Below are 16,667 nucleotides of genomic sequence, written 5' to 3'. Positions count from 1 at the left end.
TAGGAGAATTTCATGAAGATAATCATGTCTGTTACTAGTAACAACAAAATTGTCTACTATATTTCCTTTCAGTCACAAAGGGTAGTAAGTTAAACATATCTAGCAAATACAAGTGATCTCTGGTTGCTAGAACAACACAGAAACATGGGTTAGACAGATATAATCAAGCTAACTACTGGAAAGCAGGCAAATCATGAATCGGGATTTTCTGTCGTGCTGATGGACAACAGCCACAGCAGATCCAGCCATTCCTTCACATATATGATATATGAAAATCTGTTTATATATGAAGAAAGAATAAATAAATGGCCAAATCTGTCATGCTGCCTGCACACAGTGAACGTTCCCAGTCCCAGTATCATAAATACATCGCCGGGGAGCCTGGCATTCTATACAAAAAAAAGACCTAACGGATTATAAGAAGTACTTCATCCGTTCATCTCTCCTCATGGCATTATAGACCGCTTGCACCTGAAAAATGCAGTAACATTACAAATATTCAGGGAAGACTCAATCCACAACACAAGATCTAATCAATGAAATATTTATATATAGAATCTTCAGTGAATTGTAAGAGAAAATATCTATGCACTACTTCCTTTTTCGGGTGAGTAACAAAAGGGTTTTTCCTTCATTAAGAATCGCATATGTACTAAGGTTAAATTACAAAGATTAAAAGACGTAAAAACCTGTTCGCTCGAAACAACTTGGATTGGCCCGATATTTACAGACACATATTTGCCCCTTGATGATACCTTCTGCTTCACCCGTTCCTGAAACAAACGTGTTATGTTTCATGGACATCAGACACCATCTGGGGAAACGAAACCCATCTACTAGGTAAGTGCACGGGTGTGAATTAGCATGGCATACAAAATCATATTCAAGATACGTAAATAATGCAATATCTGACACTCTTCATATAACAAAAATGGTAATAAAAACATGCTGCGGTGCCCATGATACTTCATATGATCATCACTATGTAAGAAACCAGCCATCAGTTTTCCTTTTTGCAATTTCTCAATGCTAGTTCTCAGTTCTCAAAGCACCCTTGTACTTAGCAGCTTAATTCATTGGAAGCATCCTCCTCCCACCTGGCAGAAAATAATTATTCTCCACCTACTAGTGACTGTTTTCTCAGAAGCAGGTAAGAGGCCTCATTGCCTCAGCCAACCTGTCCTAGCCGTCCTGGGTGAATTGAGTGAAATAAAATTAGTGGCTCACCGCCCACCTGAATGTTTGATTACTGACGGAGACCAAGATTAGCATGGAATGTCTTATTGTGCCTCTCATTGAGTTAAACGAGATGCTCCGCGAAATACTTAAGTAGATTGGTTTTTCCATTTTAATAGCTAGTTTTTAGGGGAGGTTTATCCATGTTACTGGGGTAACCATCAATTTTATCAAGGTTGGTTAGTTATCAGCAATTTTTGGGAAGTGCAATCTGGAGAGTTCTGATAAGTGGAGAGTTCACACCATTGAGGAAGCCAAGTGAAGCGTCAAAGCGCAACCATCGAGATGCTTCAAAGAATACCAGTTGATGAAGACTAATTACGGTAAGACAGAATGGTCTATAGGATACTAGTTGAATTGGTGATCCTATCTCAATAGCTAGTTCTTGGGGAGGTTTCTCATTCAACTTGTATACCCCTCTGTTGTCCTATGAAATCAGGTTACCTTCCAAAGCTCAATGAATCAAAAACATTTTCGACCCATTCACAAAACAGCAAGCAATGCTTCTAACCTTTTGCTGACTTGCAGGTAGTTAATAAAGCTGATCAAGGAGGTGCGAGGGTAACCATGTCTTACAATATTGACGTCGATCACATTCAATTTTAGCCCCACAAGGAAAACAGAAAACTCTCAAACAAAGTGTATACTTTTCATTCCCTCGCACCCTTCAGAACAAGGATTTAGGGACCTTAATTAGCAGCACGAGAGCATGCTTAAGGTTCTTTTTGCAGCATGAAGTGTCCTTGATCATCAAATACAAGGTCATGATTAATCACTTTTCCTTGCCAATGCGAGTTAAATATGATATCCATTCACAATTAAATCTCATGCTCCTGCCTCAACTGTGAAGACGTACAAACACAAATTACCACAGTAGCTTCATAAATTTAGTAGTTTAATGAGTTTAAACAGTCAATCACATGCATTCATGTAAACCAGAACTTATGAGTAGCACAGAAGCCAAACTATCAAAAGTTTCACCTGCGTAGAGAAATATATTGGAAATATGGTTAAGGCAAGCCAACCAAACCTAAATAATTAACTAGGTATTCATTTTCTTTCATTTTAGCAATTGGAACCACCATTCAACTTGAAGTGCTATTGCCAAGCTCAGCAAACAATAGTATGTTATCCACAAATGAACATCACATCGAGTTCAAGAGTAGGCGAAGTTATTTGGAAGTCAGATTGAAGCAATAAAGAGACATTCACTTAAACACCATGTCCTCAAAAATTTAAAAACAGGTTGGTAAATGGTCCTTAAACAAATGTTTGAATGACCAAAGCTACCAACATGCTCCAAATTTTTCATAGTTTTCCAACAACTTTTGCGTCAATAAATCCAAAAGTGGAAGATTGTTAAGACACCAACCCATATGGTTTAGCAGAAGTGGTTTTGCCAAAGATGAAAGACACCCTCAAGGAGCGTATTTGTACAAAACCATAGGCAAGTGGCAGTAGAAAGGCGCTCGCTTGAATGAATCAAGGGGCTATAATCATAAAATATGATATATAGGGGAAAAAAATAGATAACTGTAATTTGAAATAAACCTCCACATTAATTATGAAAAATTATGACATAAGAGGAAAGACTAAATAAATGTGGGAGAATTGCTATGAAGTCGAAGTCCCAAGTAAAGAACATAACTGACTAAAAAGTCCCAGTAACAATAGAGCAACTTGCAATAACAAGTTTTAAGATAGTAAATGACAACTGCTCTCTTGTCATCAGGGTTTGAGACCTCATTGTAATTCTCTTAAATGTGAGTTTAGGATAAAATATACTACTCAAGTTCACAAACTTGTTGGAAGGTATTAAAGAACTTTAAAAGCCTATCATAGTAGTTAGCTAAATCAAAAGTGAAGACATAAGAAAGTACAACTTGAAAAATATTTTAAAATTATAACCTGAAAAAGGTATCTGCTACTCAAGTCCCTCTTTGCTTTTTCATCTTTATTTACAAAACTCCAAGAAAGTAATAACTCAAAAATAATTTAAAATTGTAATGTTATCCTAAATATAAAAGGGTTGTGAGGACTTTGTACATGGTATTATATAGTTTTTACGCCAGAGTTTTCAGTCAAACTCCTTCATATAACCAAGGCACCTAAGACACTCATGAGAAACCCTAGAGCTCTTTGGTGCGTCACCTCAGCACATTAGGTGCGAAGCACTCAAGGCTCAACTTTGACAACATTGGTCTCCAGCATAGAGATGCTTTACCAGCTCTTCTAGTAGAAGGCACAGGCGAGTTGAATCCAGAAGTTGGCCAGAGTGGATAGGAGGGAAGTAATGGTCTGCCTATGCAGGGAAACAGAAAGAGAAGAAAGGGAGGGAGAACTAGAGCTGCCAGTAGGTGTTGGAGACCAGCAAAGAAACGTGGATAGACTTTGGAGTTTTTGGAACCCTCAAATTATCAGCACTAGCATTTTTATTGTATCTTCTATTGCTTTCCTACAGTGCTGATATTGCTCTATTTTTCTGCTACTTTCTGCGTGAGTCCTGTGACGGTATTGGCAGTTACCATACTACTATCCCAGCAAAAACCTTGAAAGCAGGTAGTATAAGTTTCCATTACTAGATATGTACTTTTGTTACCCTACCTCAACAAAAAGGAAAAGAAACATCCGTACTTTAGCCTTTGGATGAAAAATTTGTGCATCACAAATTTTCATGTGGCTGGTTGCAAATAAGAGGCTGGCAACAAAGACAATGACAAGCAAATGGGATGGAGGTAATGATCATTGTGCTCGCTGTGACCAAGCTAGAGAGGATTTGCTTCATGCCTTAGGGGACTGCACTAATGCTTCTAGTGTCCGGAGGAAGACTCTGGATGTCTATGAGAGAGTACAATGTTTTGGAGATGACTGGCAAGAAAGGCAGTGACAAGCAAATGGGATAGAGGTAATGACCATTGTGCTTACTGTGACCAAGCAAGAGAGGATTTGCTTCATGCTTTAAGGGACTGTGCTTACGCTACTAGTGTCGGGAGGAAGTTTCTGCCTGTAAATGAGAGAGTAGAATGCTTTAGAGGTGAACGGCAACAAAGTCAGTGACAAGCAAATGGGATGGAGGTAAAGATCGTTATGCTTGCTGTGACCAAGCTAGAGAAGATTTGCTTCATTCTCTAAGGGACTGTGCTTATGCTACTAGTGTCTGGAGGAAGGTTCTGCATGTAAATAAGAGAATAAAATGTTTTGGAGATGACTGGGAGGGGTGGCTAAACAAGAATTTACATAGCAGAAGTAAAATGAACGAGAAGATAACATGGCCAGAGATAATGCTGGTTTCTACGGAGATGGAGTAGTCAATTACATAAGCCAGAATTCAGACAACCATGAAATGCGGAGGTAATAATAAGTCAGTATTTGAATAAATATCATCAAAGATGGGAGGATGAGGGGGAAGGCTGTCAAAGAGTAGAAAGGATTATCTACGTGAAGTGGGAGACTCCCAAGATTCCAAAAATGGGGTGTGTAAACTTAATACGTATGGGCCAAGTTTACAAACTGGAAGAGCTGGCTGTGGAGGGTGCAGCAGAGGGAACTCTGGCAAATGGTTAGCTGGTTATCCACGCAACATTTTTGTCTGTGAGGCAAATACTAAAGCAGGGGGTATATTAGAAGGGCTGCGACTGTGCTGGGACCTGGACCTAAAGAAGATCGAAGTTGAGAGTGATGCTGAAAGAGTCAGAAAGACACCACAAACAACAAAATATGATCGAGGGCTGCTTTCTTCTGCTGAGGAAGATAAGGAAGATGCCACAATGAGGCGGGCAGGCAGAATTTAAAAGTGCACAGAGAGGATAATCATTGTGCTGACACATTAGCTATAAAAATCTTAGATCAAAAGGAGAGTAAGAGAGTCTGAGCATCATCACCTACCACTGTTTTATGTATTCTTAGAGAGGACATTGAGGAACCTGGAATCCCACGTAGAGTTTCTTGTAGCATGTAATTGGGCACTGCCCCTTCTTTCACCCCAAAAAAAAAAAAAATTGCATCACATGATCACATATAATGATAAAATAGTCTCTTCTTACGCACTGAATTTAATATAGGTTAAAACTATTTTTATTTGACCCCTTTAACCATCAGATTTAAAGTTCACCTCAACGTCCTGTTTGTTCAATTCTCTTCCAAATTCCAATAATAATAATGATCAAATGACTAACTATAATTATAATATAGAAAATGTATTACAAAAGAGGTTCCATAGCCACCGCAATTAGAATTAACAATATATGCATTATGTATGAAAGCAAAGATTGTAAAGAAAGTACAGAGAAAATGAATATATACACTCAGGTTGTGTGTATGTCATCAGCATTATAAATTTATAAGAATTGTAAATCAATGCATCAATCAAGAATTTTTCTATAATTCCAAATTGCAAATATTTCTTGACAAATACCTCAGGAATTGGCTGTTGGATTACAGACTCCACAGCAACAACCATGGCTTGTACAAAGTCCTCACCTCCAGTTCCTATGGCAGTAAACCCTCGAACAGTGGGGTATGAATTCACCTAATGGCGTACAAAAACGAAAGTATTGTAACTCTTCTTTCTATAGAGGACTTTACCAATTAAAATATCAATATGATACTAATTATCACGTTGTTATAAGACGTATATAAGGTATCCTAAAGCAAATACCACCTAAAGGAAGCAAATATATCATAACAATCCCATGAAAGGAAGCCAGAAATGCATTAAGCAATGAATTCATACCTTCTGGTCCAAAGCCAGCCATTCGTTAGTAGAATCATCAGTCACAGTGCCTCCAATAACCATGTTTGTAGTTTGGCCGACCCTTCCTTCTGTCTTGGACACCTCTATAACCAATCAAAAGTTGTTTACGCTTCTCAGGACAGGAAACATAAAAATTTTTGTAGTACCCATACCCCAAGAGAAAAAGAAAAACTTAACAGACTCCAACAATTCGCAATTGACAAAATGGAATTCTAATAGCCATAAGAGGCGCAACAACCACCTAAAGGTGGATGGATTGAACACTAAATAACGGAGCCTAGAAGGATAAGAGATTGTTCTGGTCATAACTGAATCTTGCATTTAATATTACCAAAATATATAAGAGAAAAACAGCCTCTCCGTCTGGTCCGTTTCTCATAATTTCTGTATACCAGACAATTTCTCATATAATCGCTGTCCGAACTAAATAATTACGAAAAGAAACGGTAAGATAAAAAACCTGAAATGGCCTTGAGAACAGCTTCCTGAGGAGGACCTTGATCGTCATGAGGGGAGGAAGACCACGGCGATTCGTTGTGAGAGCAGCGAAGAGGTCGCGTTGCAGAATGAAATCGGCGAGGCTTAACAAGGGTTCTGAGCTCATAGCCTGAGACAGTATTGAAGCAAGGCGGTCGGAACGGTTCTACGAGAACTGCAGAACAACGAAGCATGTTCCTGCACGCCATCTTTCCGCTTGATGTGGCTATCGCCTTCCCCGAGCTCCTTCCGATCAGATATTATTCAGATAAATGTGCCTCTCCTTCTTTCTTGGGCCTGAGCCTGACCTTGTCTCTCCTGCGTGAAAATCTTCCCTTTTAATTTTGTAAGGAGAATGCTTACGTAAACTTGCTCTACATGTTATGTGAAATTCTCTAACGCTAATTAAACATGAGGGTATATTCCTTCGATCGTAAATATAAATACAAGGATGTTATATTTAGGATCAGAGAAGTACTTCTCCGGTCCTAATTATAAGACCCAATTGACTTATTTGAGGAGATTAAGAAAGTAAGTTAAATTGGTTATTTATAATAAATAAGTGTTGTCATTCCTAAAATATCCTTACTAATTAAGTATATTGGCTAAAACTATCATTATTAGAAAGATTATCTTGGAAAAAATGCATAAATATAAGAGACAAAATGGATTGGGGTCTTATAATTAGGACCAAATAAAAAGTTAAATGGGGTCTTATAATAAGGACCGGAGGAGTATTTATTTTTAAAATATTATTATTAAAGTGTAAATTCACCTAAAAAAAGAAAAAAAACTTGATTATATATATAATAAAAAAACTCACATATTAAATATAAAAACTTGATATAAGTATTACTGCTATTTATGTTTTAATATATATATATATATATACACACATATATAAAACAATAATAATTTAAAAATTAATTTTTTAAGATTGCAGTTGCCGTTTGATGTGTCTTTAATGAATTTGGATAATCAAAAAATAGAAGGACAAAGAGAATTAAAAAAATTTGAATACAATAATATTATGAATATACCACATTTAATCTTTAATATAAGAACTAGTTTAACATGTAATTGGGTTTTAAATACAAGATTTCAATTCACTTTATCTATTATATTTATCTATAATTTTCAGAATAGTCTTTATAGTAATTGTATATGTTAAATGTTCTATTAAATGATAACTTTAGCTAATATATATGATTAGTAAGGTATTTTAGAAAAAATAACATATGTTCATTACATAAAATTAACTTAACTAATTTTTTAATATTTTTAAATTAATTATCTAACTTTTATATTAAATATTAGAGCTAATAATATTTATTCGAAATGTCCATGTATCTTTCATGTCACTTCAAATTTCTCAAAGGAATGTAACCTTAACCGGTTTGATAATTCATTCCCCCAGCTTACATTCTGAGAAATCTGTCTTTTTTAATATTTCACTGTAACCTCAAAGGAATGTACTTTCTAATTTTAAGATTGCGCATATATAAATAGAGAGTAAATATCGTGTATTTGATATATTAAAAATAAATGAGAACTATTCTCCCGCATATTTATTATCTCCAATTTTCTACTCTTCTCCACAGTTGAGTTGTTGAATATTTTATGTTTTCTTTATTTTCACAACAAACAAAAAAGTTTACTAATTTTTTTTATACGTTTTACTCCTACAATTTTTTCCTCTTTACTTTTCTCTTAATTCAAACTAAGTACTACTTCCAATCCTTAATATAAAATCTTATTTGATTTTTATTTCGATTTTAAATATAAGACTCTAATATATTTTATTTATCATATTTATATATTTTTTCTCCTAAGTAATCCTTCTAATAATGGTGGTTCTAACCAATATACTTAACTAGCAAGGATATTTTAACGAAGACAACAACTATTTATTACAAATAACTAACTTAACTTATTTTCTTAATCTATTCAAATTAGTCAACTAATTTTTATATTTAGAACCAGAGATAATATCAAATTGCCACATTGAAGCCAAGTCATGCTCCGTTAGCCAAATAAGCAAAAATTAACAGAGGTTTGGTACCGAATATATGTTTCCACAAGGGAGTTACCTGTAGAACAAATTACAGGTACCCATTTCCAAGTATAGGAACCTATTTCAAGCTTCTAAAGTATATGTGCTAAAAGGTTTATTTTCCTACATTTTCGAGGCTCGGATTTGATATTAAAATTTTTTTAAAAAATCTTATAAATAAAATTATGTTTATTTTTTAACATTTTATTTTTAGTAGTTTTTAAACATTTACTCATATATCATGCAAAATAAAAAATTAAAAAAAAAACACTTCCATTCGCCAGTTGGGTATGACTGTATGTGTTAAACTCACGCACAGTACTGTCCGTTAATGACAAATGGTCTTATTAATAGCTCTATGCACCATTTTCGGCCGGAATATATATTTTATTTGATTAAAAAATGTACGATATACTACTTTTGTTTTTAATTTAAAAACTTCTTTACTAATTTGAGAAAATTAAAAAAATTTATTGAATTTGTTATTTGCAATAAATATGTATTATCTTTTTTAAAATACTCTTATCATGTGTATTAGTTAAAATTATCACTTGATAGAACTTTTAACATTTGTAATCATTATAAGAATTATTTTGAAAAAAATAAATACATATAAAAAATAATATGAATTAGAGTCTTAAATTTAAGGGAAAATGACAAATAAAGACCCTTAAATTACTAAAATTACAAAGAGGTCACCTGAATAAGCTAAATTACCAAAAAGGGCATGATCTCAAATTGTAATTATGAAATCAGGCTAAAAAGACAAAAATGCCCTTCTTCTCTTTCTTCCATCACCCCATCTCTTTCTCTTTCCCTCTTTTCTTTCTCTTCATCTGTGTCCTTCTCTACCTCTTCATCTCCCTCTCTCTCTTCTTCCTTTTATTCCTCTCCCTCTAAAAAATATTCATCTCCCACCTATGCATTTATCGATATGATTAAGGTTGTGGCCATTCCCATCAATCTCTATTACAAAAAAGATGGTGACTCATCGTTAATGCTAGTTGGCAGAGGTGATCAGATTCAAGTTGATAGCAATAGTGTTCTGGACATGGTATACAGAATCAATGTTAGAGAAGATGAGATTCAAGCTACCCAAGACACTACATGTATATATACTTCATGATTGGCATGGCATCATCTTGGTGGGTTGCAGTGTGGTCATTAGGTTATACTGTGGAAGAGAATGAAACATGAAGTTAATGATAGAAAATGTTAGTTGGAGGATGTTGTAGTTAGTTTGAGACACACTTGTCACTGAATCTTGCAGAAACTGGTTGCTGTCAAAACACCTCTGGTTTTTTGTTATTTGACTTACTATTGTTGTAATTTTACTTAGTAGTATTGTAACTACAGATTGGTTAGTTTGATTGCAGCAACATGACATGACAATCTGAAAATGTTAGTATTTTGTTTATGGGCAGAGCAATGTTAACATTTAGTATTTATAGTTGTCAATGGTATCAATGTAGATCCATTTAATATTCTGAATTCATGACAAATCTCCTTACAGACTTATAATTTCACTTACCACAGTTGTTATTTGGCTTTCCACTCTTGTCAATTGATTTTCATAACTTGTCATTCGCCTTAATCAACTTGTCATAAATCACTTATCAGAACTGGTCATCTGCTAAAGAAATCTGAAAATTCTGTCATTTGAAAAGAGAAAATTAAATTTTTATGAATTGCTTATTAGAAGTTGTTATTCGCTTTACTAAATTTGTTATTCGTCTTATTGAACTTGTCATTTGTTAAGAATGTTTAGCAAGGTGTATGATAACTTCTGATAAGCAACTCATAGGAATTTAAGATTTTGCGTTAAAATGACAATTTGCACAATTCCTTGGCGAATGTCAATTTTAGTTTTATTTAGCAGATGACAAGTTCTGATAAACAATTTATGACAAGTTTAGTTAGGCAAATAACAATTTTAGCAAAGCAAATGACAACTTATGATAAGCATTTCATACAAATTTAATTTTCTCTGTTCAAATGACAGAATTTTCAAATTTCTTTAGTAGATGACAAGTTCAGTAAGGCAAATGATGGAATTTTTGTGTTTCTGTCGCTGTATTTCTGTCACCATGTTTCTAATTAAGTGGACAACATTAAATAGCTCTCCATCATTATAATATAAAAATGATTAACAAAAAATGTTAACATTAACAACACTCGCACATCATTACACTCAAATAAACCATCATCACTTGCTTCATGTCATGGACGTAATGTAACAAATTCTGTGTTTTTATCACTGCATTTTTATCATCACAAGATGATTGTTTTTTACTTTAGAAAATCACAACTTAAGTATAATATATGACAAGTTAAGTATATCAAATTATAACTTCGTTTATTTCCAGATTTTTTTGGCAAATGACAAGTTGAGTAAGACGAATGACAAGTTTAGTAAGGTGAATGACAACTTCTGATAAGCAATTCATAAAAATTTAATTTTCTCTTTTCAAATGACAGAATTTTCAGATTTCTTTAGCAGATAACAAGTTCTGATAAGTAATTGATGACAAGTTGAGTAAGCCGAATGACAAGTTATGAAAATCAATTGACAAGAGTGGAAAGCCAAATAACAACTGTGGTAAGTGAAATTATAAGTATGTGAGGAGGTCTGTCATGAATTTCAGAACATTAAATGAATCTATATTGATACCATTTACAGCTATAAATACTAAATGTTAACATTGCTGTGTCATAAACAAAATACCAATATTTTTATATTGTCATGCCATGCTGCTGTGATCAAACTAACCAATCTGTAGTTACAACACTACTAAGTAAAATTACAACAATAGTAAGTCAAATAACAAAAAACCAGAGGTGTTTGGACAGCAACCAGTTTCTGCAAGATTCAGTGACAAGTGTGTCTCAAACTAACTACAACATCCTCCAACTAACATTTTCCATCATTAATTCACATTTCATTCTCTTCCACCGTATAACCCAATGACCACACTGCAACCCACCAAGATGATGCCATGCCAACCATGAAGTATATATACATGTAGTGTCTTGGGTAGCTTGAATCTCATCCTCTCTAACATTGATTCTTAATACCATGTCCAGAACACTATTGCTATCAACTTGAATCTGATTACCTCTACCAACTAGCATTAACGATGGGTCACCATCTTTTTTGTAATAGAGATTGATGGGAATGACCACAACCTTAATCATATCGATAAATGCATAGGTAGGAGATGAATATTTTTGAGAGGGAGAGGAATAGAAGGAAGAAGAGAGAGAGGGAGATGAAGAGGGAGAGAAGGATGGAGATGAAGAGAAAGAGAAGAGGGAAAGAGAAAGAGTGGGGTGATGGAAGAAAGAGAAGAAGGGCATTTTTGTCTTTTTAACCTGATTTCATAATTACAATTTGAACCGGGTCCTTTTGGGTAATTTAGCTTATTTAGGTGACCTCCTTATAATTTTAGTAATTCAAAAGTCTTTATTTGTCATTTTCTCTAAATTTAAAATCAAACTAGCCCATCAAAGTTAAGGTCTGGATATAGTAATATTTAAATATTTAGTATTTTATTTAGATATGGTAATATTTAAATATTTAGTATTTTATTTATTTATTTATTTTCCAAATGCGTTAACAATGCCATCTGGGGCAGGTAAAAACAAAAATACAATGCCCCGTGAGCCCCTTCAAAAACCTAATTCGGATTAACCGTTGGATCGATTTCCACCTTCATCAGTTCCTTTCTATCACCGGCGAGACTTGGCCTGATGTACGGTTCGGAGAAACTTACGGACGACTCGGAGCGAACTGCTTTTAGAAGAGCAGAGAAGAAGTACAAGCTGTATTATGATAATGCTTCCAAAAAGTACTGTTCTTCTATCATTCTTGTTGGCACGCTTGTTCTATTTGATGGAATTGATTTATAACATCGAATTCTGATTGCATGTTCAATTCACCGCAGAAAAAAGCAAGCAAAACCGGTGGACATATCGGAGGTCCTCGATTTTAGGACTGTTCTGGAATGCCATAGACTTGATGGGGAGCTTCCTTCAGGTGTTTCCCTTCTTGAGGAAAAGTTCAGTTGTCCCGTATTTTGTTTGGAAAATCGCCCTGGTATGCTTATCATTTTGGTCATATGATAATTCACATCTGTTTTTTTTTCTTTGCCCCATGTTGACCTATACCCTGTTTCTGTGTATCATGGTTGTTATAATGCCTGCCAAGATGTAATTGCGTGAGATGATTTTGAATTGAGCTTTTAAAGTTGAGTTTACAGTGAGCATTTTCATTTTTTGTTGTGGCGTTGCAGGATTTTATTTTCTTCCTGGAGCATTGAATGTGGAGGAACAATGTATACTGATAAGGGAAAGCTTAACTGATTTCCCGCAGCCCCCTAACAGAACAAACCACAATGCAATATATGGACCTATCCATGACTTGTTTCTTGCAGCAAAAGAAGGGAAAGTTCTGATTGAAGATAATTCTCCAATAAGCTCATCTGAATCCAATCCTGATATAATCAATAGAGTTGGTGAGGAGTGGAAATTTTCGGTAGAAAATGCGGAGTCTGTGAAACACTGCAAATCAGTTTCTTCTTCTGCTTTATTGCGGAAGTTGCGATGGAGCACTCTTGGCCTACAATTTGATTGGTCCAAGGTGAGCTTTTATTAACTGTTATTCGTTAGTCTTTCTCTCTGCCTGGAATCTCCGTAACCTACTTGTACAAATTGATGTGTGAGGGCATTCTACATGCGGTTTTCCTATTAGGTTAGGCCCAGAGATAATCTGCTATTTCTCGTGGACAAAGGAACCTTATTTTAAGTGTTGAATTTGAATGGGATATATACAACAACTTGTAGTAAAATCCAGCTCATGTATTGCTGTGGCCTTGCCCCACTGTTCACCAGCCAAAATTCATTCAGTAAAACTCAAAGAGATTATCATGTCAAGGTTATGCAATCTTTAAGGTAGTTAGCCATCACGTAACTAGGTTACTGAGCTGATTCTTTGTGATAAAACCCTTAGCATTGCATCCTAGGCGCATGTGTTATGACTCATGAGTACTTGGTAGATGTGATAAGTTCTGGGACAGAAACTTTAATTTTTGGCAAGATCTCTTAAGAAACATGGGTATGTGCAGCGGAACTATGATGTTTCTCTCCCTCATAACAAGATCCCTGATGCACTCTCCAAGCTAGCCAAGCAATTGGCAAAACCTGCATTACCTGTAGGCGTTGAATTCCAGCCTGAAGCCGCAATAGTAAACTACTTTGCATTAGGTATGCTCAGTTAGAACAGATATTTATCATATTAAATACATGAATTAAAGTTTGTGTATTTTTTATTTTATGTTTTTTTTGGGTTATTATTTGTTGGCAGCTAATCATGGCCTTGCCTTTGAATATTATTTGAGGTGACACGCTCGGTGGCCATCTTGATGACATGGAAGCAGATTGGAGTAAGCCTATTGTTAGTTTAAGGTATTATGCCAATTTCTTGAACCGTTGAAAAGGAAAATCTGAACTTCATCCGTGATTCTAACTATGTTTTCCCCCCTCTTTGTTTTAGTTTGGGCTGCAAAGCTATATTTCTTCTGGGAGGAAAATCCAGGGATGATCCTCCTCTGGCAATGTTCCTTCGAAGTGGTGATGTTGTACTCATGGCTGGAGAAGCTAGGGAGTGCTTTCACGGTAGATGTTACAATTAACTTCAGATTTATTGCATGATACGTTGTTGTTTCCCCTTGCTAATAGAATTTAAACATTAATATTCAAAGGCAATCTATAGTTCAAAAAGTCATGATGATTTAAACCAAAGGTTAATTGTTCTTACATAGACGAAGGCTCTTAGGAAGGCTTGAGAGATTTATTTATTTGTTCACTTTACAGCATGAGGTCACAGTGGTTCTTGTTGCGGTAGTAAATGTTTGTTGCTGACAATTGCACTTTTAGTTTAATGCGTTAGAAATTGATTTGATGTTTTGCAGGCGTTCCTCGGATCTTCACAGACAAAGAAAATGCTGAAATTGACCATCTTGAGGCTCAACTATTGCGCGAAGATGACGTTTGTTTCTTGAAATATATTCAAACTTCAAGAATCAATATCAACATCAGACAAGTTTTCTGAGACGTAGTTTGTTTTTTTGCAAATTGAATTTTTGTTTCATTACGAGTTCATGATATAGAAGGGAGAAAGGATATTATCATTTTCTATATAAGATTATGATTCATATATAAGATGGTTATTGCTGATTGTTGTCTTGGTTGCTGAGCGCACAACGGACCACTGAATAGGCCTTGCAGAAGCAAATGTCTTGTGCGGGAAGCATTGAAAATTAGAGATTGAGATTAAAAGAGAATAATTAAAAAGTGTTTAGCATAAAAGATTGATTGTTATATGGGATTAGCCAAACCCATATATGTGAGATTGAATAGGGGAAGTAATATTTTCCAATCCCACCTCTATGAATTTGTCTAACAAGTAATTATTTATGCTAAATACTATTTTAATGATTTTTTTTCAATTGTAATAATCCTTTATTTTCAAAATTTCGTACCAAATGGGATCCAGTGTTCTGTTTATGGTTTGATGTTCTGCAACTTGCAGGCGTTCCTGGGATCTTCGTGGACAAAGGAAAAGCTAAGATTGACCATGCTGAGGCTCAACCATTGCACGAAGATGATGATTCTTTCTCGAAATGTGTTTAAACTTCAAGAATCAACATCAATATGAATCATTTTCTTTTTCAGATATATTTTATTCTGTTGCAAATTGAATTTTGGTTTCATCACGACTTCATAATATAGGAGGAAGAAAGGATCTCTTTCTATGTAAAACAATTATTTATATAAAGCATGAGACAAACAAAGGGACATAGACGTTCATCAAAATTATTCATATTGCCTTCGTTATTTTTTAATAATGACATTGTGATTCGATTTGTATTTGTATGTTTATAAGTTTATTTGATAAGATGTTCCTAGAGACTAGATGCCCTAATATTACTGGATGGTAAAGGTGTTGATGAAAGCTAATTACATGTTAAAAAAGAGTGAGAAGAGAAGTAACTTTGTGGAGAGTGGGATTTGAAGCGACGCCCTTTCGGACCAGGACTTTAATCTGGCGCCTTAGACCAACTCGGCCATCTCCACTCAATTGTGCCATTAGCATGTTTGTTTAGACCAATTCATCCGTACACCTTAATTAAGATCTGCACCAGACAAGGGGAAAAAAAAGCCATACCAACGAGACACTAAATCGGTTGAGATAATGGTTTAAGAGTCTGTTGGTTAGATGAGGATCAACTCGGAATCAAACCAATCATATTAAAATAATATAATTTAATTAAAAATAACAATTCTATCTCCGGTCCTAATTATAAAATCTCATTTGTAGATTACAAACGAGGTCTTATAATTAAGACCAGATGTAATAATCACTAATAACAAAATACAAGGAATGTAATAATAGTTTGATTATAACAATAATAAAGTATAATAATATTAAAAATTTTGATCTTTAAGATTTATCAATAACTAAAATTAATAATAACTTATATCAAAATTATCATTAAAATTCATTCAAATCTATCATGACTGAAATACTAAAAGTTGAACAAGAGAAAAAGAACCAATAGCAGCATAATCATCCAAACCGGTCTACATCGGTTTTTACCAATTCACACTAGTTTGATCGGTTCGATACCGGTTCAACTCCTACCCGGTTCAACAACAAAACCAAACCGGACCACTGCCTGGTTCACTGGTTTTCTGGTTGAACCGACTAATTTGATCTGATTTTTTTTCTTTGGCACCACATACTGGGTCTGCATTCGAATTTTCCTATCCTATACAATTATTTAAATAGAAAAGGTGATTTAACGCGACAGGCTCTAAAAGTAAAAAAATAAATTAATGGTCTCCACCTTTACTGGTCTAAAAATTATAGAAGTATTTTTGTTTCGTCTAATTGTACCACGGCTGCTGATTTTTTGCATAGGGTTATGATTTAGCACATCCTTTAGACACCTTGTTGATAAAGCTATATTACCTTCTTTTTTTTTTTTTTTTTTCCAGCAGTTTGGTAGTGTCGTACTTGAATCACAATCTCCCACAAAAGAAAAAAAAAAAAGAAGGGAAAGCTACCGCCAAAATTTTGATAGGATT

The 16,667-nt window shown here is 34.7% G+C and overlaps 2 protein-coding genes across 2 annotated transcripts; one reads left to right on the top strand and one right to left on the bottom strand.

Moving 5' to 3' along the window:
• LOC114729143 (uncharacterized) lies at positions 1-6,800 on the bottom strand. The gene is made up of 5 exons (XM_028916113.1): positions 6,450-6,800; positions 5,969-6,072; positions 5,651-5,764; positions 690-773; positions 1-471 (listed from the first exon to the last, which is right to left on the bottom strand). Exons 1-5 carry the CDS (start codon positions 6,673-6,675, stop codon positions 415-417), a joined length of 585 nt encoding a protein of 194 aa, XP_028771946.1. The 5' UTR covers positions 6,676-6,800; the 3' UTR covers positions 1-414.
• A 5,362-nt stretch (positions 6,801-12,162) lies between these two features.
• On the top strand, positions 12,163-14,932 carry LOC114729142 (alpha-ketoglutarate-dependent dioxygenase alkB). Its single transcript, XM_028916112.1, has 7 exons — positions 12,163-12,367; positions 12,464-12,615; positions 12,812-13,158; positions 13,643-13,781; positions 13,916-13,982; positions 14,071-14,192; positions 14,489-14,932. The coding sequence occupies exons 1-7, from the start codon at positions 12,270-12,272 to the stop codon at positions 14,626-14,628; spliced, it is 1,065 nt and encodes a 354-aa protein (XP_028771945.1). The 5' UTR covers positions 12,163-12,269; the 3' UTR covers positions 14,629-14,932.
• The last annotated feature ends 1,735 nt before the right edge of the window (positions 14,933-16,667 follow it).

The sequence above is a fragment of the Neltuma alba genome, unplaced genomic scaffold (genome assembly GCF_004799145.2).
Source record: "Neltuma alba isolate B1F8T4 unplaced genomic scaffold, ASM479914v2 tig00012607_pilon, whole genome shotgun sequence".
NCBI classification, from domain to species: domain Eukaryota; kingdom Viridiplantae; phylum Streptophyta; class Magnoliopsida; order Fabales; family Fabaceae; genus Neltuma; species Neltuma alba.
This window is presented reverse-complemented; position numbering and strand designations above follow the sequence as displayed.